Source organism: Protopterus annectens, chromosome 6.part0 (genome assembly GCF_019279795.1).
Source record: "Protopterus annectens isolate FY-2018-M chromosome 6.part0, PAN1.0, whole genome shotgun sequence".
Taxonomy (NCBI): Eukaryota; Metazoa; Chordata; order Ceratodontiformes; family Protopteridae; genus Protopterus; species Protopterus annectens.
Genome location: NC_056737.1, coordinates 816,811,555 through 816,833,631, shown reverse-complemented (window position 1 = coordinate 816,833,631; position 22,077 = coordinate 816,811,555). Strand labels below are relative to the sequence as shown.

Below are 22,077 nucleotides of genomic sequence, written 5' to 3'. Positions count from 1 at the left end.
TTTGGGTCCCTACCGCTCTTCCCTTCAGCTGGGGGTATGTCCTATGGTGTATCTGTTTATTAATGTTGTGCATGATGTCTTTCAAGAATGCAACTGCAGTCATAACATATGGGTTGTCCTGCCTCAGGCAGCCCTCGGTCGGCCGGATTCCAAAGTCTGGGTCCGACGTCGGCTGATGTCGCATTTCTCTCCGACGTCAGAGCGGCTGGAGTACATAAGCATCAGCCGACACCATTTTCTTCAGTCTTTCTTGCCGCGCGGTGCCCCGAAGCAGAAGCAGTTCGCAAGTGCCGGTCGGTCAGCTCCTGTATTCTTCGAATCCGAAGTCATCAAAAAAGCTAAGTACCCCGTTGGGGACCTTTTCTTGCCTCAGCCGATGTCAGAAATTACTGAAAAAGTTAACAATTGTCTGTCTTGTGGTAAACAAATACCACATAAGGATTTCCACTCTTACTGTCTTCCTTGCCTTGGCCCAGACCACGACGTCTCGGCCTGTGCTCGCTTCAATAAGCGCACTCTTAGGTGCCGGGCGGAGTTCGCTGAAGACTTTTTCGGCGATAAATTTGCTTATACAATGCCGTTGGAACTTCCGACATCGCAGACTCCTAAGAAACGAAAAGACCGGGACCGACATCCTTGGCCCGCGTCTTCCACTGACTCCACGCCAAAACCTACCGCGAGTGCTCCAGTTCCCCCTGAGATGGTTATTTCACCTCTCCGAACCGAAGACACCGCATTACCGACACCTCCGATACCGGAGGCCACACCGACGCCAGTTATAGATTTTCCTCCGGATACTGAAACCGAGGAAATGCCCGAGACCATTGCTGTAGATAAGGTCACTCCTGCACGTGGAGCTGCTAGGCCTCCTATGGCCATGTCTATTAAGGCCTACACACGTGCCAAGGCAGCCAGCAAAACCAAGCACCTTACTGCTAAGGCCTTACCTCAGCCTCCTCCTGAAACACAAATCATGACTATGGCCGCAGACTTAATTTCCATGATTAGAGGTTCACAGGCCCATCCTGAGAGGGGATCCCAGGCTCCTCCTGATAAGAGGCCCCGGGTTGAACCCTCTGAACCTATCCCTTCAGATGAAGATTCTGAGGACTCTGTTCACTCCGATGGCCAGGAAGAGCCCTTCCAGACCTATGAGGACTCGGATGCAGAGGATTCCATCCCCTTGGCCTCCCCTCCTGAGGATATTTCTTTTGGGGAAGTTCTGCATACCATGAGGGAACATTTTAAGTGGCAAGGCCAGGATTATTCTGATTCCAGAATGCGCCTTCGAACCTTCCTTAAAAAGCCCCAACACAGGCCCCTGGCTATACCTCCTGTGCTTGATGTTTTGGATGACCTATACTCTGACTCCAGTGTTACCCCGGATACTCTTCCTCCTGCCCCAGCCAAGCCAGACAGATATTATAGGGTCCCAGAAACACATTCTCATTTCTTTAGGGCCCATGCTGTTGATTTAGAAACTATTTCTCAGGGACCTAAAGGGGTTTCAGCATCCACCTCCAAAAATCCCTTGCCTTCCAACAGGGAAGCTAGGTCATTAGAGAGATGGGAGAAAAAGGTCTACACCTCCACTACTTTATCTATGAGAGCTCTGAATTGCCTCTTTCATATGTTTCAATATCAGGATTACCTGTTAGATGATTTACAGAAAACATTGGCTTCTCCTGAACCTTTAGACAGGAAGTCTTTGCAGGAAGCTGTACATAATTCTCAGCAAGTCAGCAATCACTTTCTGCAGTGTGGATATGATGCATTGGAAGCTTCATGTAGGGCAGCTATGACAGGGTGGTCATTCGTAGACATGCATGGTTAAAAGAACAACCTCTACCAGATCATGTTAAGGCAAAACTTCTTGATGCACCTTTGGAAAAGAACAAGCTTTTTGGTACTAATGCTAAAGATGTGTTAAAGCCCATCGAGGAAAAAGCAAAATCAGTTCAGACGGTCAAAGATTTCCTCCAGGTTCAGCCACCCAGATTCAGCAGGAATTGGCCTTCTAAAAACTGGTCCTTTCCTAATCCTGAAAGATTTCAAAGGGGTAAAAACAGGCGTGGCCGAGGAAGAGGACAATACAGAGGTTCTTACAGGGGACGACAATGGCAACCAACAAACCAAAGAAGTGACACAGGGGCCTCCCCTGCCCCACAGGGACAATCTCAATGACTTTCCTCTACTTCCACTGACCAAGGAGCAAATAGAAGCTCCCTTGGGCGGAAAATTATCTCTGTTTTCAGACAACTGGCACAGACTGACAAAAGACAAATGGATTTTGGACATTATAGACCAAGGTTACAGGTTCCACTTTCATACCTTACCAAGAAAACAAGGCATGCCAAACCTACCACAAAACCAGAGGGCAGAGGCTATCAAGCAAATTTCTCTGCTTGCTCAGATCAAAGCAATAGAAAGAGTTCCACAACAAGAACAGGGCCAGGGGTTTTACTCAAGACTGTTCCTTGTTCCAAGAAAAGAAACTCAATGGAGACCAGTACTGGATTTGTCCGCATTAAACACTTTTCTCATAGTACCAAAGTTCAAAATGCTGACTGTACAGCAACTCCTTCCCATGCTGGGCAAGGGGTCTTGGCTGATTACTCTGGACCTCAAGGAGGCATACCTGCATGTCCCTATCAGACACAGCCTCAGAAGATACCTCAGATTTCTTGCAGGGCCAGAGCATTATCAATTCTCAGCGTTGCCATTTGGCTTATCTACTGCGCCTATGTCCTATGGTGTATCTGTTTATTAATGTTGTGCATATTTTGGATTATTTTATCCATTTACCAAATTTAGCCTTCCAAGGAGGGCACCTGGCATCTGGGGCAAGAAACAATGAAGAAGATGGCGTCGGCCGATGCCTTTATACTCCAGCCGTTGTGACGTCGGAGAGGAGGCGACACCAGCCGACGCCGGACCCAGACTTTGGAATTCGGCTGGCCGAGGGCTGCCTGAGGCAGGACAACCCATATGTTATGACTGCAGTTGCATATCTATCGGACACCTACATTTATGGTAGGTACAAAACTGTACTTTCAGCCTGGTGAGTGGGACGTCAGTGTGCCTGACGATAGAGTCACCTGTTACAAGTATATCAGGTGTGTTGTTTAGCCTTAAGGGCTGTGACTGTTCGGCACACTGGCTTTGTGAGCTATGTGTTGCACGTGTTTTGTTTTGGGGTAGCGGTTGCTTGGGTGTCTGCTTTGGAGGTGTCTGCTGCTTAGGCAGATTTTTATTTAGAGCCTCCGAGTATGTTTTTGTGTGTTTGTGTTTGATTTGCTGTCGTGGTAGATCTATGTGAGACTGGAATTGTAGTGAGTGTGGTTTCCTTCTCCTCCTGACAGGTTTCGCCAGTACTGAGTTGAGAGAGCTTAGCCTCCAGTTTGGCTATATGGTTGCATCTCTCACATGTGTTGGAATTTGTTGGGAGGAGGAGAGGGTTGTCTTTGTACATGAGACAGTTGTAACATTGCCTCAAGATTCCCAGATTCACCAGCTGGACCGGAGAGGAGATTGACAACTGACCTTTGGACATGCTAGTATAGTATTGGGAATTCCTTTATAATTGAAAAAAAAAGGGCCAATGGGAAACGAGGTACTCAAGGGGAGTTTGTGAGGGTGTAGTGCTTTTAATTTTTTAGTGCTGACACTCAGCCTGGGAGCACTGTCTGGTTAAGTGCAGGTGCACCCTTTGTTGGGAACCAGGAAAGCACTCCTGTGCACAATCTGTCTGGTGGGCTGTGTGAGACAATGCATAACATAGCAAAATTAGAGTGTAGAAATGTGATATCAGTACTAATTTTGTGTGCACTGCTTACTCCACATGCCAGCCAGTCATTGTGATAGCTCAAGAACATTAAATAAAATGCCCAGGCTTGCTATACATGACTGTTTCTGACAAATGACACTTACCTTCACATCAGGTGGCATGAGGAATAAATAAGTAGGGTGATGATGGTAATAAGGCAGGAAAGCCCCCCCTCTAAAATGTCATGTTGTCATGTGTTGTAGCTGCATTCTGTAACCAAAGCAGTAGTTAAACTTTCATAGTAATGATCTGAGGTGACTGGTGAGAAGAAAGTAACAGGACAAAATGAACTATTCAGTAATTACAGCCCTGTTGTTAAGCAAAACTCCTACAACAATAAATAAAGCAACTAATACTGCAATGTAAACATTTTACTAATTCTGATCATTTTATTTCAGCTTTGCATCCCTTTTGCCTGCTGACCATTTGACAGAGCAAAACATGTTTGCTTGTGCACTGGAAGAAAGCCAAGCTTATTCTTACCCTTTATAGTGTGTGAAAACACCACAGTGTATGTGACATATGGGCAGCCATCATTGAATCTCTATATTTGGGTCCATGAACACCACACCTAACAGCTGAAATGTACTGTGCCAAAGATATAATTCAACCCCTGACCTTTGCATGGCACGTCTTGCACCTTCTGTCCAGTAGGTATTGGTGTTGTGACAAACTGGATGTACCTCCCCCAAGATGAGCAACCAAGCATCAGCTGCTCTCATTTCTACTCTTTTGAAGCACTCAGGCTCCATTCAAGGCTTTTTAAGTCACTGTCATGAACTAGTTGATTCTTATCATTCTCAAAACAAATGTACATCAGTTTTACTTGTCTGCATGTTTTTGTGCTACACAATAAGAATAACCCTTTAAAGTTTAAGTAATACTTCTCATTTAAATGTTAGTGAACTGCTCAAAGACATTTGTTATGCAAAAAGCAGTGGCTGTATCTTGTTCTCTTGTTTTTACAGTGGTATTGTTGAAAAGGGCCTCATCTTTTCAGTTGAGCAAACCAAGAGTCTAATGAAATCTGTTCCTGCACTCGATGCAGACAAGACTAAGCATTTGTCTACAGAAAACCCTGGTCACTTGTTTGAGAAGCTGAAAGAAGAACCTGAAGCTCTTACACTTCTTGCACCTGCTCCTGGAGATACCATCATTCCTTTGGATTTTAATAACACTGGTGAGAACAGACTAACTTGTCGTTTTGCAAGCAGAATATAGCAAAAAGCAATTCACATTAATTGCAGTGCTTTGTGAAACCACTGCAGGTATATCAGAGTCTACATATAAAGCAAAAATAGTAATGTAAGGTATTGTGAAAGTGTCTTTAAATATTATCCATGTTTGCAAGTATGTAATATATTTTTTGCTGACTTCAGCAGTGTTTTTCATACCATTTTGTTTGCTTATTATAATGTTTCATCTAGGTTACAGCCTTCTGAAGGTTAACATTGTCATTAGAGGCCTAGGCACACACTTACACAACAGATGCTCTTTTTACCACCACATATCAGCTATCATTAGAAAATCCTGTGTCACCCAGCTAATTATTAAAGGTACAACCCCCAGATCCACAGAAATCATTTTCCTCCCCCCACACTTCTCTGTAATCTGACACATAATACAATGTAATGCTTCCCTCACTGTGTACCTTTCCAAACATAGTGCACAGTTTGAGAAACCACAGTGATTTCTGACCAGAAATATTGGGTATGAGCTCCTTAAGCTAGATAAAGCATCTGAAAGCTCTGTTGCTGTATTCCATCTGCTACAAACTCCTAATTTTGAACTCTGCTTATCCTGTAGAGTAACAAAGGACCCAGTCCTACTAGACTTCTTACATATTGATGGTATTGCCATTTTTTTAAATATCTACTCTGTGGACCTAAATTGGTAATCAAATATTTACAGAGCCTGTTTTTGGGATAGTTCTCTTCTAAAAGTATACCCTGCTTATGTAATAAGCTCCCATTCAATGACAAACAAAGAAGTTCTAATAGCTCTCTTTAAAGCCAACCTCGAGTGTACAGGGATCTACAAATTTACCCCATGACCATCCTTAAAGGCCTTTGTATACAAGGGAACAAGTAGTGGGAGTTCCAATGACTGGGCTTCTAAAGGTCAACTAGATTGCCTAGTATAAATCTATGAACATGTTTTTGTTTTCTTTACTGTACTTTAACCATTTACAGCTTTGGTCAGGGATGAAATAGGTCTACATCTTCAGTCAGCATGTCAACAAATGAATTGTTAAAAAAACAGTAATGTAGCTAATCCAAAGGGAAAATGCAAGGCCAATACCTGTGTATGAAAACTGCATGGTAAGCATCAGTGCATTTGTGTCCAGGAGATGAACAGACTTCAGATGATGGACACTATCTAAAGCCTTAAAATTCTATTCATTTGTTTACTGACTTGTATTTTCATTGTCAGGACAGCCCTGCTGGGCAAAGCTCACTTTCAGAGGGTACCCAGAAGGCACAAGTGAAACAACACAAATAGACATACCATATAAAATAAGCTTAATTTTTTTTACAACATAGCAAATGTGCAAGCAAAACCAGAAATGCAGTGATGTAATTCTATTCCTATGTTGCAGTATTCTTGGTGTGGGATATCCTGACTTCAGGCGACCCATATGTCGGCTCCTATACAAAAGCTTCAGCTTGGCTGTTGCAGCTGCGTGGGACATCACACGTAGGGCCATAAACCAGGAACATTATATGTGATGTCTGCACGCACAATCCTCAGAACTTTTCAGCCATAGATGACTTCACATCGTACGATCGCTCTCCAGACATCTGATTGACTATACATAAGTAACCTGTTGGGTTTTTGCATTTCTAATATTTTACCGATCTGTTGCATTGATTACACTTGGTTGTTGTTGCTTTCAGCTGATGTCAGGTAAAAAGGGAAAGTGCCAATGCAAGTGCCAAATTCCCCATAAGGACACCCATGACAAGTGCGTTTTCTGCTTAGGCCAGGAACACCACCTTAACTCCTGCCCTATTTGTAAGTCTTTTGTGCCTAAGACCTTACATAGCCATCTGACAGCTTTAAACCTTTATTAAGAAAACCAGTGCCTCAAACGGCTGGCTCTCAGTATGGATCCGCTTTGGAGGCTGCCCAAGAACCTCTGCATAAGAAGGCTAAGATGCCTAGGCCTTCATTGCCTGCTGCTTCGCACCCGGACAACTACCGATGTAGGAGTTGAGCGTTTGGCAGATCCGTCTGCTCCATTGACCTCCCTCGCGGAGGTCGCTGCACATCCGACACATCCACTGAGCTTTCTCAGACACCGACGCCTGTCTCTGTCAACGGGGAACCAGATTCGGTGGTTCTTTTGACCGGGATCCAGACCTTGGATACAGCCGCTGCAAAACCCAGCCCTAGACTGACTCCAACCAAAAAGAAGCAGAAAACAAAACATACTTTGCTTCTGAAGCCTCTCCAGACTGGGAGGCATTCACCTCCTCTCTTATGCAGGCATTTAGGGTCTTTAGGCCTTCCGGCTCACCCACAACTACATTGCCTCTACAAAGCCCTAGGTCTATCTTTGCTTCTTGTATTCCCATGGCTCCCCTCCTTGAGGAAGAAGAAGAACATGCATCTACCTACTCTTCCTCGGATGAATCCATTTCTTATGCATCCCAGATTGCTTCTCCCAAGGAATATTACTCTCCTGATGAGGATTCGGTAGAAGGGGATTCTCCACCTGAAGACATTACATTTGGTGAAACCATCACCAAGATGAAAGACTATTTCAAATGGGATACTTCCCAAATGACAGAAACCCAAAAAAGGTACTTTAAACTGCTGCAAGTGGAGTCCCCCTTCCCTTCAGCTGTACCCCCTGTTCAGCTGCACCCCTGTTCATCCTGCATACTTGGATGTCTTTACTGCAGCGTCTAGAACTCCTGACTCACAGCCTCCTACACCTAAATGCCCAGACCGCTTCTACAAGGTGCCAGAGGAAAAAAAAATTCCTCATAAAGCCACCGTTAGCAGACCCAGCAGTGATTGCCACTGCCCCTGATAAACAGTCTAGGTTGCTACCTTCTGCCTCCCTATTGCTCACGGATAAAGATAGCAAATCCATGGATAAGGATAGGCAAGAAGGGTGTACACTTCCTCCACTTTGGCCTTCAGAGCCATTAACTATCAAACACACCATGACCAAGTATGCCCTAGAACTTAGTATCCCAAGCCACCTCTATGCTGGCTTAAATTCCTGACAGTCCCATTAAAACGGATATCTCCTCCAAATTGTCCTTAGCACTGAAAGTGGCTAGACACTCTATAAGATGCAGCTACTATGCTGCAGAAGCTTCTGCTCGCTCTACAACATCAGCATGTGTCCTTAGGAGATATTCCTGGCTTAGACTACAGAATCTGCCAGAGGACTTCAAGTCCAAAATCTTGGACGCTCCCCTGGATCACAGCTTCCTCTTTGGAAAGCAATCTGCAGACCTATATAAGAATCTACAAGAAAAAAGTAGAGAATTACAGGATATTAAACATCTCCTGGTATCCCCTATACCTAAATTTTATAGGAACTACCTGGCTAAGACTACCTTTGTTAGGCATAACCTGCATTCTGCTGCCTCCTCCTCCTCCTCCAGACCCAGAAGAGGAACTAGAAGACATGCCTCATCCAAGCCCACTGGCCCACCTCCTCAGCCTAGACAGCCCTTTCAGGACAGGGGAGGTCCCAATAATGTGTGACTGCCTTGCTCAGCTGCCCCTCTTAGTTCGCCTTGCCCACTGTTTCCCCTTCTGGCAGAAAATCACCACAGACCAATGGGTATTAACCATTATTCAAAAAGGATACTTTTCTATCCTGGAAACAAATTCCCCCCTGGAAAGGCATTCCATTTCCCCCAAAAAAACAATGCCATCTCCGTCCACAAATTCTGTCAGACATGCAACAACAGGGCACAGTAGAGCCTGTTCCCACAGGACAAGAAGGAAAGGGATTCTACTCCCATCTTTTCTTGGTCCCTCGAAAGGACAGTCCCTGGAGACCCACTTTGGATCTCTCCTTCCTAAACCTTTACCTGCAGGTACCATCCTTCAAAATGCTGTCACTTCCCACTCTCTTACCCCTCATACCCTCAAATGCTTTCATGGTCACCTTGGACCTAAAAGATGCTTACCTGCACATTCCCGTCAGGGCCTCACACAGATGTTTCCTGCGTTTCTCTGGGCCATCCTCGCACTTCCAATTTATGGCCTTGCCCTTTGGTTTATCCACTGTCCCAAGAGTGTTTACAGAGTGCCTAGCTCCAGCCATTGCCTTCTGCAGGACCCAAGGAATCCAGATTTACCCATATCTGGACGACATCCTTATCCTAGCACAGTCAGAAGATTCCCTCTTAAGACATCTACACATCACTATGTCCCTACTACAAAGTCTAAGGTTCACCCCAAACGTCAAGAAGTCCTCCCTGAACCCAGACAAGGACAAGATATTCCTAGGTTGCAGAATCAGTACAGAACGAATGAAAGCCTTTCACCCACAGGACAAGGTTCTATCTGTAACTTCCCACTTCCAGGAAGTCTTGTACTCCCAGACAGTCACTGCAAGGCAATTTCTTCGACTCCTGGGATTGATGGCAGCAACCATTCCCATGCTACCATTGGTCAGAATGCATATGCGTAAACTGCAATGGTACCTAAAAAATATCTGGTCACAACACCAGAATCACTTGAAACACGTTATTCCCCTTCTTCCCTGTTTAAAGAAGGAAATCATTTGGTGGACCTAACAAGTACAACTAAACCCGGGACTTCCACTGCAGCCCTCTCAACCCACACAAATATTGCATACAGATGCCTCAGACTCAGGTTGGGGTGCCACCTTGCACTCTTACAGAGTCCAAGCCCATTGGCAACCTCCCATGAAAACCAAACACATCAATGTAAAAGAGATGACAGCAGTTCTTTTAGCTCTACAGACCTTCCTAACCCTACTGCTACCAGGTCCTCTTCTGATAGTGACGGACAATACCACTTTAATGTGGTACATCAACAAACAGGGAGGTACCATGGCATACCAATTGTGCAGGCTAGCCCTACTAGTTTGGGACTTAGCATCCCAGCACAACCTAGCCCTGCAGGCCAGCTACAACCATTCGTAGGACAACAAGCAGGCAAGCCTCCTGAGCAGAACATCCTCTCCACAACATGAATGGCTGCTGTACAGAATGGTCTTCCTAGACATAGTCCACCGGTGGGGCACTCCACTAATAGACCTGTTTGCTTCCCCCCAGAACAGGCAGCTGCAGACCTTCTGTACAAATACTTACTCCCCCCAAGCCTGGAGAGTAGACGCCTTCAGTTTCACCTGGGGGGGGGGGTCCTGTACACCCCTCCCCTTTCCTCTGATTCAGAAAATCCTCCTGAAGATCAGGAAGGGCAAACCAAAAATCTTGCTAGTGACTCCCTACCGGCCAAGGCAGCACTGGTTCCCCCTTCTGTACAATTTAGCCAAGGGCAATCCCTGCAAGTTACCCCACAAGGTGGACCTTCTGACACAAGACAAATGAACTCTCCTGCACCCACACTTGCAAATGCTATCCCTGACTTTGTGGGTGATAAATTACTAACCCCATTCGTACACCACTGTTCAGAGGATGTGCTATCAGTCCTGAGGGAGGTCAGGAAACCCACTACTAGAAAATCATACCTTGCTAAATGGGAAAGATTTACTCAGTGGTGTCTGGGACAGAAAAGGGACCCATACTAGGCTGTCACCCCCCTAGCCCTCTCGTATATGTGTCAACTTATAAAAGGTGGACTTTACTATTCTTCATCAGTGAAAGTACACCTCCCCGCATTATCAGCTTGCTTTACCTCTAGATCCTCCCTTGTTAGCCAGGCTACATGTGAAACTTTTCCTTAAAGGGGTCTTACACATCAGACCACCTAAGAAGCCTATCCCTCCTACATGAGACCTGAACTTCTTCCTGGAAAAACTCACCCAGACCCCCTTCGAACTGGCTAATACAGCCTCTCTACAGTTTTGTACTTGGAAAACAGTATTGTTAGTGGCTATTACCTCTGCCGGAAGTGTTTCTGAGCTACAAGCCTTAATGGCATGCTCACTTTACACTATTTTTCATAGGGGCAGGGTCACTCTGAGAACTAACCCTTCCTTCATGCCCAAGGTAGTCAGTGACTTATCGCTAAATCAATCCATTCATCTACCCAATTTTTTCCCCTCTCCCACTAACCAAGGGAGAGGATATGCCACTCCCTAGATGTCCACAGGCAACTGAGATTTTACTTGGACAAGTCTAAAGACATTAGGAAATCCAAACAACTCTTTGTATCTTTCCACACCAGGGCATTGGGCAAGGCAGTCACTAAACAAACCATTGCATCATGGATTAGAAAGGCAGTTCTACTACTCACACCATGGAAAAAACGCTCCAGTTGGGGTTAAGGCACACTCCACAAGAGCAGTGGCCACTTCCAAGGCCTTCCAAAAAGGCATGGACACAGCTTCGATTATGGAAGCAGCTACATGGTCCACTAGGTACACTTTCACCAAACATTACAAACTGGACCAAATCTCCAAAGCACCTGCAGGATTTGCCAGGGCAATCCTACAAGGCTTTGTGGAATCATCTTCTGCATCTGCCACCCTTTCATCAAACTAAGCTGTGGTACTCTTCCCACACCAAGAATACTGCAACATAGGAATAGAAAGACATAGAATAGTTGTGTAAAATCTTACCATAACATAGATGTCCTTCTCTTCCATGTTGCACCATTCCCCCTGACAGACTCTACCAGTCTAACTGCTCCCTGATGCCTCTTTCCTTTACAGAAGAGATCCAGGGCATTATACATGTCACCTTTGGCAGCCTATCCTGCGGTGCCATCTACTTTGCCTGCTTAGATTCAAGTTCTGAGGATTGTGCTTGCAGACGTCACACCTAAGGTCCCTGGTTTATGGCCCTACGTGTGATGTCCCAAGCAGCTGCAACAGCCAGACTGAAGCTTTTGTACAGGAGCTGACATACGGGTTGCCTGAAGGCAGGAAATCCCACACCAAGAATACTGCAACATGGAAGAGAAGGACATATATGGTTATGGCTATGCGGATATAGGTTCAGGCAGCAGTTACTTTATTTATGATGTTGATACGAGCACATGAACATGAAACGTACACAAAAATATATATATTAAAAAAAAGGTTTCAGGTAGTAGTAAGCTACAAAATATGCAAAAAGAAATTTAAAAGATGATGGAGGAAGGTGTGTCTTTAATAGTGACTCCTATGTATTGCTTCAGGAACTGATCTCAACTTCAAGTGGGAAGAGAGTTGGGGAAAGCTGTTGTATGCAGAAGCCCCATACTCATCAGAAGTAACTAAGTAGAAGTAAAGACTTTGGACTGAAAATATTGGTGGGAGAATGAAATAATGAAAATGTACTGTTTTGTTTATCACTTGTAGGAATCTAGTAACAAAATGTGTCTGCTGCATTCTTTTTTCCTGTAGATCAGCATAGGAGGTGTTAAGTGGTAAATTGTATTTAACACAAAAAGAAAAATCTATCAAAACTAGACTTTCCACTGTGTGATTCCTTAAACCTTTTGTGTTAGAGGCGACATGGGATATATGCAAGTTATCCTTTAAGGACATCAGGCTTAAGGAATCACACAGTGGAAAGTCTAGCTTTGCTAGTTTTTTTTGTTTTGTTTTTTAACCGATTGGTTTTTCTGTGTGACCTTTTTATTCATCGTTTAAGTTTGTTAGTTGGGATATTTTGTAGTCACCCTATGGTTTATGGATTATCAGTTGTGTACAACTACACTGTTTCCAAATGGTAGCCAAACATTCCACTTATGCTGTGCTGATAATGCCATAAGAAGGCAGAAACATACATGTCCGCAGCTACTGGGGTTTGGCGTTTTTGGCCTGAGGTTGTCCATAAATAGACTAAAAGAAAAAGTAATGGACATTCAGAATTGCCATTTAGCTGAAACACCTGATGTCCTTAAAAGGTAATTTGCATTCATCCCATGTCATCTCTAACACAAGAGGTTTAAGGAACCACACAGTGAAATGTCTAGATGTTCATCGTGCGTACAGCTGCAGTCATTACAGATGGGTTATCCTGCCGTCAGGCGGGTCCTCGGTCGGCCGAATTCTAAAGTCTAGGTCCGGCATCTGTTGTCGTCGCTTCTTCCCTGATGTCAGTGCGGCAGGGGTATAAAAGAGGCAGCCAACGCCATTTTCTTCAGTCTTTCTTGCCGCGCGGTGCCCAAAGCAGAAGCAGTTCGCAAGTGCCGGTCGGCCAGCTCCTGAGATTTACGAAAGTATTTCAGCCGAAGTCTTCTTTAAAGCCCAGTACCCCATTGGGGAAACTTTTCTTGCCTCAGACCGATGTCAGACAAAGTTAATAATTGCATTTCATGTGGGAAGCAAATACCGCATAAGGATTTCCACTCTTTCTGTATACCTTGCTTAGGCCCAGACCACGACGTCTCAGCCTGCCGTTTTTGCGCTAGATTCAACAAGCGCACTGTTAAGCGCCGGATACTCCGACTCCAGTTTTGAGCAAAAGACGCAAAGATAAGGACCGACATCCGAGGTCCGCACCGACTACTGAGACAATGCTTAGGCCGACTACCGGTTCTCCGGTTCTCAGCGAGGTGCCTACGCAGCCCCTGAGTACCGATGAATCTACATTACCGGTGACTTCAGTGCCCGAGGTCGCAGGCTCCTCTGTCCCCATTCCTACTGCAGATACCAATGCCACTCTTGGCGGGGAAACTCAGAATTTAGACAGGCCTGCCACTTCTGAAGGCGTCTTCAGGCCTTCCACCTTCTCTATTAAATCTTTCACTAAATCCAAAGCAGCCATGAAAACCAAAAAACAGGGTCCTCAGACCTCCTCTCAAGGCCCCATGCCTAAAAGGCAGATGCTTAAAATGGCTGAGGATTTGATTACTCTTATCAGGGGTTCTCAACCCCCCTCTGACAAAAGACCCAGATTAGAGGAAGACTACCCTTCCCCAGATCAGGCTTCTATTACCTCAGAACACTCTGAGAACCAGGATTACGCCTATTCCCCTTTCGAGGACTCGGATGCTGAGGAGTCTATTCCCTCGGTCTCCCCCCCTGAGGGCTACTCTTTTGGGGAAACCCTGCATACATTGAGGGAACATTTTCACTGGGAAGGCCAAGATTACTCAGATTCCAAGAAAAGGCTCAGGGAATTTCTATTGCTCCCCCAGCATAGGCCTTTACCTCCAGCTCCTGTTAAACCAGACAGGTTATTACCGGGTTCCTGATTCTCAACAGTTCCTATATAAAAGCCATACTGCTGACCCAGAAACTATTTCACAGGGTCCCAAGGGAATCAAGGCCTCTACTGCTAAAAACCCATTACCTTCAGCGAGGGATTCCAGAGCATTAGAAAGGTGGGGGAAAAAGGTGTATACCTCGGCCACTTTAACCATGAGGGCATTAAACTGTCAATTCCATATGTTAAAGTACCAACAGTTTCTGTTATCTCAGTTGAAAAGCAAAATGGCACAGCCAGAACAACCAGATTTGAAAGAGTTGCAGGATTTGTTGCATGGTGCAGAGCAAGTGGGTAAACATACCTTGCAGTGTGGTTTTGATGCTTTAGAGGCCTCATGTAGAACTGCTGTTACGGGGTCTGTTATACGTAGACATGCTTGGCTCAAAGAGCAAACCTTACCAGATCATGTCAAAGCAAAATTATTAGATGCTCCACTTCAAAAAGATGTATTGTTTGGTGTTAAAGCTGAGGAGGTACTAAAGAAAATGGAGGAAAAAGCGAAATCAATGCAAACAGTGAAAGATTTCCTGCAGGTACAACCTCCACGTTTTAGCAGAAACTGGCCTTCAAAAAATTGGTCCTTTCCAGCCATGGACAGACCTCAAAGGGGCAGATACAGACGCCCAGTGGTAGAGGGCAACCTCAAAGATCTTACAGAGCAAGACAGTGGCAAGCACCAACCCCAAGAGGTGGAGAAGATAGATCACAGTCATTTAGAAAACAGACACAATGACTTCCCCCTATACCTGCCAAGCAAAGCTTTAATGGCAGCACCTTTGGGTGGAAAACTGGCATTATTCTCAAAAAATTGGCATATTGTTACAAAAGACAAATGGATTCTGGACATTATAGACAGAGGCTACAGGTTCCACTTTCACACCCTTCCAAAAATGAGAGGCATGCCAAACCTGCCACAAAATCAAAGGGCAGAGGCACAAAGATAAATTTCTGCTCTCATGGACATGAAAGCGATTCAAGAGGTACCTGCAAAAGAACAAGGTCAAGGTTTTTATTCCAGACTATTCCTGGTACCAAGGAAAGACAAAGATTGGAGACCTATCTTAGACCTATCCATCCTAAACACATACCTACAGGTACCAAAATTCAAGATGCTAACATTACAACAGCTTCTTCCCATGCTGGGCAAGGAGTCTTGGCTGGTAATGTTGGACCTCAAGGAGGCATACCTGCATGTCCCTATCAGACAAGATTGCAGAAGATACCTCAGATTTCTTGCAGGTTCAACCCATTACCAATTCTCTGCATTGCCCTTTGGCTTATCTACTGCGCCCAGAGTGTTTACGAAATGCCTGGCATCAGTAATCGCTTTCTGCAGACTACAAGGAATACAAATCTACCCATATCTGGACGACTGCCTGATCCAAGCGGACAGCAAGGACATACTACTGCAGCATCTGGTGTTTGTAATAAAACTGTTAAACTTCCTGGGATACACGGTCAACAAAAAGAAATCAAAACTAATACCTTCTCAACAGATAATTTTCCTGGGTGCTAGCTTGAATACAATCACCCAGATAGCCTACCTCATGCCAGACAAACAAGGGCAACTGTCTCAATACTTCAGCAAAATGGCAACTTTCACCAGACTAACTGCAAGGAAAGTCCTGCAGGCTCTGGGATTCATGGCATCTTGCATCCTACTAATCCCATGTGCAAAGCTGCATATGAGGAAACTTCAATGGTACCTAAAAAACTTACGGTCTCAACACAGCCACAGCTTGGAAACAATTATACCACTCATTCCATGCCTTCAAAAGGAATTTTTGTGGTGGGCTCAAGCATGCCAACGAAATACAGGTCTCCCTTTCTGTGTACCTCAAGCAACTCAAATCATCACAACAGACGCCTCAGACTACGCCTGGGGAGCACACATGGCAGATCAGTGCATTCAGGGAAAATGGTCCCAAAAAGAGAAGCACCTACACATCAACCAAAAGGAGATGCTAGCTGTGCAAAATGCTCTTATGACCTTCAAAGACCTACTGCATCCAGGCCAGTTACTGATAAGGGCAGACACCACAGTGATGTGGTACATAAACAAACAGGGGGGAACTCATTCATACCCCCTGTGCAGACAAGCCATGACCCTATGGAATACAGCACTGGAATTGCAAATTCAACTACAGGCACAATCCCTGCCAGGGAAGGAAAACACACTGGCAGACAACCTAAGCAGAAATATGACAGATCCACATGAATGGAAGTTGCATCCTCAAGTTTTCACAAAGATAACTCAGGCATGGGGACTGCCAGACATAGATCTATTTGCTACCCACAGAAATTACCAGTTGAAAAAATTTTGTTCAAGGACCTATCATCCACAGGCCTGGAAAGTGGACACAGTCTCTTTCAATTGGACAACATTGACAGTTTATGCCTTTCCGCCTCTTCCTCTACTGACCAAAGTTCTATTAAAAGCCAGGGCAGAGAGGCCGCAAATGATTCTCATTGCTCCAGACTGGCCAAGACAACACAAGTATCCGCTCCTGAAGAGCCTGACACATTCCCCACCATGGATCCTGCCTCTAGTCCCTCTTCTGTTGTCCCAGCACAACTACAAAACCCTTCACAGCCAGCTCAAAACCCTAAATCTAGCTGCATGGAGAATTCCTTAATTTCCCATCAGACTCTCCTCTCCAAGGAGGTGCAGGATGTCATCTTGGAGGCCAGAAGACCTTCTACTAGGAAAGCCTACTCCGCCAAATGGAAACGATTTTGTGCCTGGAATCAAGAAAAGGGCCAGAATCCTTGGGTAATAAATATACCTCAAATTTTACAGTACCTAGCTGAGATGTTAAACAGTGGACTTTCCTTCTCCTCCATCAAGATCCACGCTTCAGCCATTTCTGCACAATACAACACAGATCCTCCTTTATTCTCACATCCACTCTTAAGGCAGTTCCTCAGAGGGGCAGAAAATATAAAACCCCCAAGGAAACCACCAGTCCCAACCTGGGACCTCAACTTCGTATTGGAAAAGCTGACCCTTACCCCCTTTGAGCCAGCTTCTTCAACTGAACTACAATACTTGTCATGGAAAACAGCCTTTCTTCTGGCTATCACCTCAGCACTCAGGGTTTCGGAGCTACAGGCCCTCATGGCTGTGCAACCATTCATCATTTTCCATCAGGACAGAGTTTCCTTATGAACCAACCCTACCTTTATGCCAAAGGTAGTATCCAGTGTAGCTTTGAATCAGACTATCCACTTACCTACCTTTTATCCAAATCCACAAAATAAAGGGGAAAGACTACTACATTCCTTGGACATTCACAGACAACTTCGTTATTATTTGGACAGAACAAAGCCATTCAGGAAATCTGAGCAACTCTCTGTGTCCTATGCTACAGGTGCTCAAGGAAAGGCTATTTCCAAACAAACAATTTCAAAATGGATAGCCCACTGCATACGCTTTTGTTACTCATTTCATGGAAAAACTGTGCCTGCATGCATCAGATCCCACTCCACCAGGACCACAGCTATCTCTGCAGCTTTCCTCAGGGGAGTCCCTACCAAGGACATTTTGGAAGCAGCCACTTGGAGTTTAGTGCACACTTTCTCCAAGCACTATCACCTTCCACTATACTCTAAATCTAGAGCAGGTTTTGCCACAGCAGTCTTGCAGGGCATCCTCCTAGTTCCACTTAGTGCCTACCACCCTTACTTAGCTTTGGGATTCTTCCCATCTGTAATGACTGCAGCTGTATGCACGATGAACATAGTACAGTTTTGTACCTATCATAAATGTAGATGTTCGAGTGCTCATACAGCTGCAGTCCAGGTTACCCCCCCTCCGTCCCCTCTTAGGACAGGCCTTATGACAAACACCTTACCATTCAACCTAATTGGGGTATTCTTTTATGGTGTATTTGCTTGCAACTACTGTTTTTTGATTTTTCTATATTGCATGTTTGCATAACATTATGTTTTGCCTTCCTTCTGGGGGCACCTGACATCTGGGGCAAGAAAAACTGAAGAAAATGGCGTCTGCTGCCTCTTTTATACCCCTGCCACACTGACGTCAGGGAAGAAGCGATGACAACCGACGCCAGACCTAGACTTTGGAATTCGGCCGACCGAGGACCCGCCTGACGGCAGGATAACCCATCTGTAATGACTGCAGCTGTATGAGCACTCGAACATCTACATTTATGGTAGGTACAAAACTGTACTTTTTACTAGATTTCTTTTTGTGTTTTTTAGCCGATTGGTTTTTCTGTGTGACCTTTTAATTTATTGTATTTAAGGAAAAAATAAAGAATAGGTGATGTTCTTCGTGTTTCACTGTTGCAGTCATCACATTTGGATTATCCTGCCAGGGGTAGCCCTCAGTTGGCCTGAATACCAGAGGCTTAATATTTCTGCGTTTGTTGCTGTCGCTCAAGGACTGACGTCAGGTAGTCAGTGGTACAAAATCAGGCAGCCGCCGCCATTACATCAGTCTTTCTTGCCGAGGAGCCCGAAGCAGAAGGAGTTTGCATGAGTGCCAGTCGGCCGCTACCTGAGTTTTCGTTTCCGAATTGAAGTTGAAGTCTTCCAAAGCTAAGTACCCCATTGGGGATCCTTTTTTCTTGCTCTAACCAATGTCAGAAAAAGTTAACAATTGTCTCGCCTGTGGAAAGCAAATAGCACACAGAGGCTTCCATTCTTACTGCGTCACCTGTTTAGGCCCACACCACGATGTCCCTCGCTGTCACTTTTGTGCTTTGTTCAATGCCAGAACTATACGTCATCGGGCTCTTATTGTAGCTAGATATTTTCGCTCTCAGTCCTCTAATTCCGATATAGCTTCAGTAAGCCATCCGACTACCAATCTTTCAAAAAAAGTAAGGATAAATGCAGAGACAGACCGCACAGGTCCAAAACTGCCAACGACGCTTCAGTTAAGCTAGTCAGTTTTCTGGTCCTCAGTGAAGCGCTTTCGCAGCCCCTGATGCCCACTTCTGTGGATTTGCAGGCCGCTAAAGAGACCCTTTCGGAGTCTGGTATGCTGCGAGACTCTTCTTCAATTAAGCATCCTGTGGATGTCTCTACCTTGGATGGGTCTGGAGATGCTGAGCAGGCACTGGCTTCTGAAGTACTTCGCACTGCTGATACTCAACACAAACCGACGACTTATTTTGCGTCTTCAGTTCTTTCTAAAATTACCGAGTTTCTAAGGCCCAGAGTACAAACTACGCCCGAAAAAAAACGATGACCCAAGCTCAGGCACCTGCATCCTTGCCTCTATCTCAAATGCTTAAAATGGCAGAAGACCTTATTATGCTTATTAGGGGAAGCCAGGCTACCCCTTCCAAAAGAAAGAGAGACTTGTCCCCAGTAGTTGTATTTGAACAGGAGTCTGATGACTGATGCTTCTGAATATGAAGACATGCAACCACTCTCTGCTTATGAGGATTCTGATGCAGAGGAATCCATTCCTTCTGCCTCTCCACCCGATGATTTTTCATTTGGTGAAACCCTTCATACTTTAAGGGAACATTTCCAGTGGGAATGTCAGGACTACCCTCAGTCAAAAAAGAGACTCTGGGAATTCCTAGATTTACCACAGCACAGACCTTTGGCTATTCCTCCTGTCCTGGATGTTGTGGATGATGTTTTTATGGAATCCAGTCTGACTCCTGACACTCTTCCTCCCGCTCCCAGGAAACCTGACAGGTACTGTAAAGTCCCAGACTCTCACAAATTCCTTTTCAAAAATCCCACTGCTGACCCAGAGGTCATCTCTCAAGGACCTAAAGGAATTAAAGCAACCTCAGCTAAGAATCCCACCCCCTCAGACAGGTATTCCCAAGCTTTAGACAGATGGGGTAAAAAAGTATACATCTCTGCTACTCTTGCTATTAGAGCACTAAACTGTCAGTTCCACATGCTGAAATATCAACAGCATGTCATGGAACTCCTCAAACAAAAAATATCTTCCTTTCCTGCTTCTGCTGAAATTAAAGAATTACAAGAGCTTATGCATTCTGCAAGCAAAGTTACTAAGTACACTTTGCAATCTGGCTTTGACGCCCTAGAAGCATCTTGCATGGCAGCAGTCACTGGTTCTGTCCTTAGAAGGCATGCTTGGCGTAAGGAACAGACCTTGCCAGACCATGTCAAATCAAAATTATTGGATGCACCATTGAACAAAGACAATTTGTTTGGCACCAAGGCAGAAGAGGTCTTAAAAAAGATGGAAGAAAAAGCTAAATCTATGCAGACAGTTTATGACTTTTTACAGGTCCAGCCTTCGAGGTTCAGTAGGCATTGCCCCTCCAAGCACTGTTTTTTCCAGCCCCCTCCAAGCCAGCTCAGCCCAGACGAAGCAGACCCACCACCCCCCCAGACAGCAGCCCCAGGGAATGCAGAGATCTAAGCAATGGAGTTCCTCCTCTTCAAAAACAGGGAGTGCTAAGCCACCCCCTTAAGGTAAGAACTTACAATGACTTTACACCTCCACCTCTTACCTCTGCCCACCTGCTTGTGCCCCTAGGAGGAAAACTCCTTCCATGTAAACAACTGGGCCTCTATTACCGATGGGTCCTTAACATAGTGTCCCAGGGATACAAATTTTATTTCCACACTCTGCCAACCCCAAAAAGTTTCCCATATCTTCCTCCAAACCAGTGGGCAGAGGCCAAAAAAAAAGCAAGTATACAGCAAGTTCGTGCAGACCAGATAGGCCAAGGTTTCTATTCCAGACTCTTCTTGGCACCCAGAAAGGAGGGCACCTGGTGCCCAATCCTCCATCTATCCATTCTGAACACCTTTCTGGTGATATGCTCACCCTCCAGCAGCTTCTTCCTATGCTTTCCAAAGATGCTTGGGTAGCCACCCTAGACCTAATAGAGGCCTACCTACACATCCCAGTCAGGGAATCTTGCAGGGAATATGTATGTTTCAGGGCAGGATCTATGCACTTTGAGTTCTCTGCGCTTCCCTTTGACTTATCAACTGCTCCCAGAGTTTTCACAAAATGCCTGGCTCCTGCCATTGCTTTTTGCAGACAAATATTCAAATGTACCCTTACGTAGACTATTGCCTGATTCAGGCAGACAGGAAAAGCTGTTACAGCACCTGACCTTTGTAAAGGACCTACTGACCTCCCGGGATATACTATCAACGAAAAGAAATCAAAACTAGTACCCTCACAAAAAACTGTATTCCTGGGAGCAAGCCTGGACACAGCATTCCCAGATATGGCATTCCTTACTCTAAAAAACAAACCTACCTGACAGCCTACTTCTCTCATCTAGCCACCAGAACCCAGTTATCCCCAAGGAAAATCCTGCAAGCTCTAGGGTTCATAGCCTCCTGCATCCTACGCATTCCATATGCCAGACTGCATATGAGGAAACTACAATGGTACCTAAAAAGCCTTTGGTGTCAACACTCTCAAGACCTGGAAACTCTCATACCAATGATAACTTGTCTAAGGAAAGATTTTCTTTGGTGGGCAGCAGCATGCAACCACAAAAAGGGACTTCCCTTCTCACAACCCCACGCCGCCCCGACCCTCACCACAGACGCATCAGATTATGCCTGGGGTGCACACCTGGACGGCAGGTGCATTCAGTGCCTTTGGAGCCCAAATCAAGTACATCTACACATCAACCAAAAAGCGATGCTAGCTGTTCAGCATGCCCTGACAACTTTCAGACCCCTGCTCTCACTGCGGACTCTACTGATCAAAACAGACAACACCACAGTGATGTGGTATATCAACAAGCAGGGAGGGGCTCACTCTTATCCTCTCTGCAGGCTCGCCATGACCCTTTGGCACACTGCCTCAGCCATGCAACTACACCTGCTAGCAAAATTCCTGCCAGACTCCCTAAACTCTCTGGTAGACAACTTAAGCAGAAACCTGCTTGACCCATATGAGTGGCAGCTAGACCACAGAACCTTCCCCCTTGTAAC

General features: G+C 45.3%; 1 protein-coding gene across 1 annotated transcript in view; it reads left to right on the top strand.

Moving 5' to 3' along the window:
- The window catches only part of HIF1A (hypoxia inducible factor 1 subunit alpha), a 1,533,321-nt gene that overhangs the window by 967,885 nt on the left and 543,359 nt on the right, over nucleotides 1–22,077 (top strand). The window contains exon 9 of the mRNA XM_044074492.1: nucleotides 4,795–5,006. Coding sequence (XP_043930427.1) covers nucleotides 4,795–5,006 — 212 coding nt within the window. The remainder of the gene's footprint in view (nucleotides 1–4,794; nucleotides 5,007–22,077) is intronic.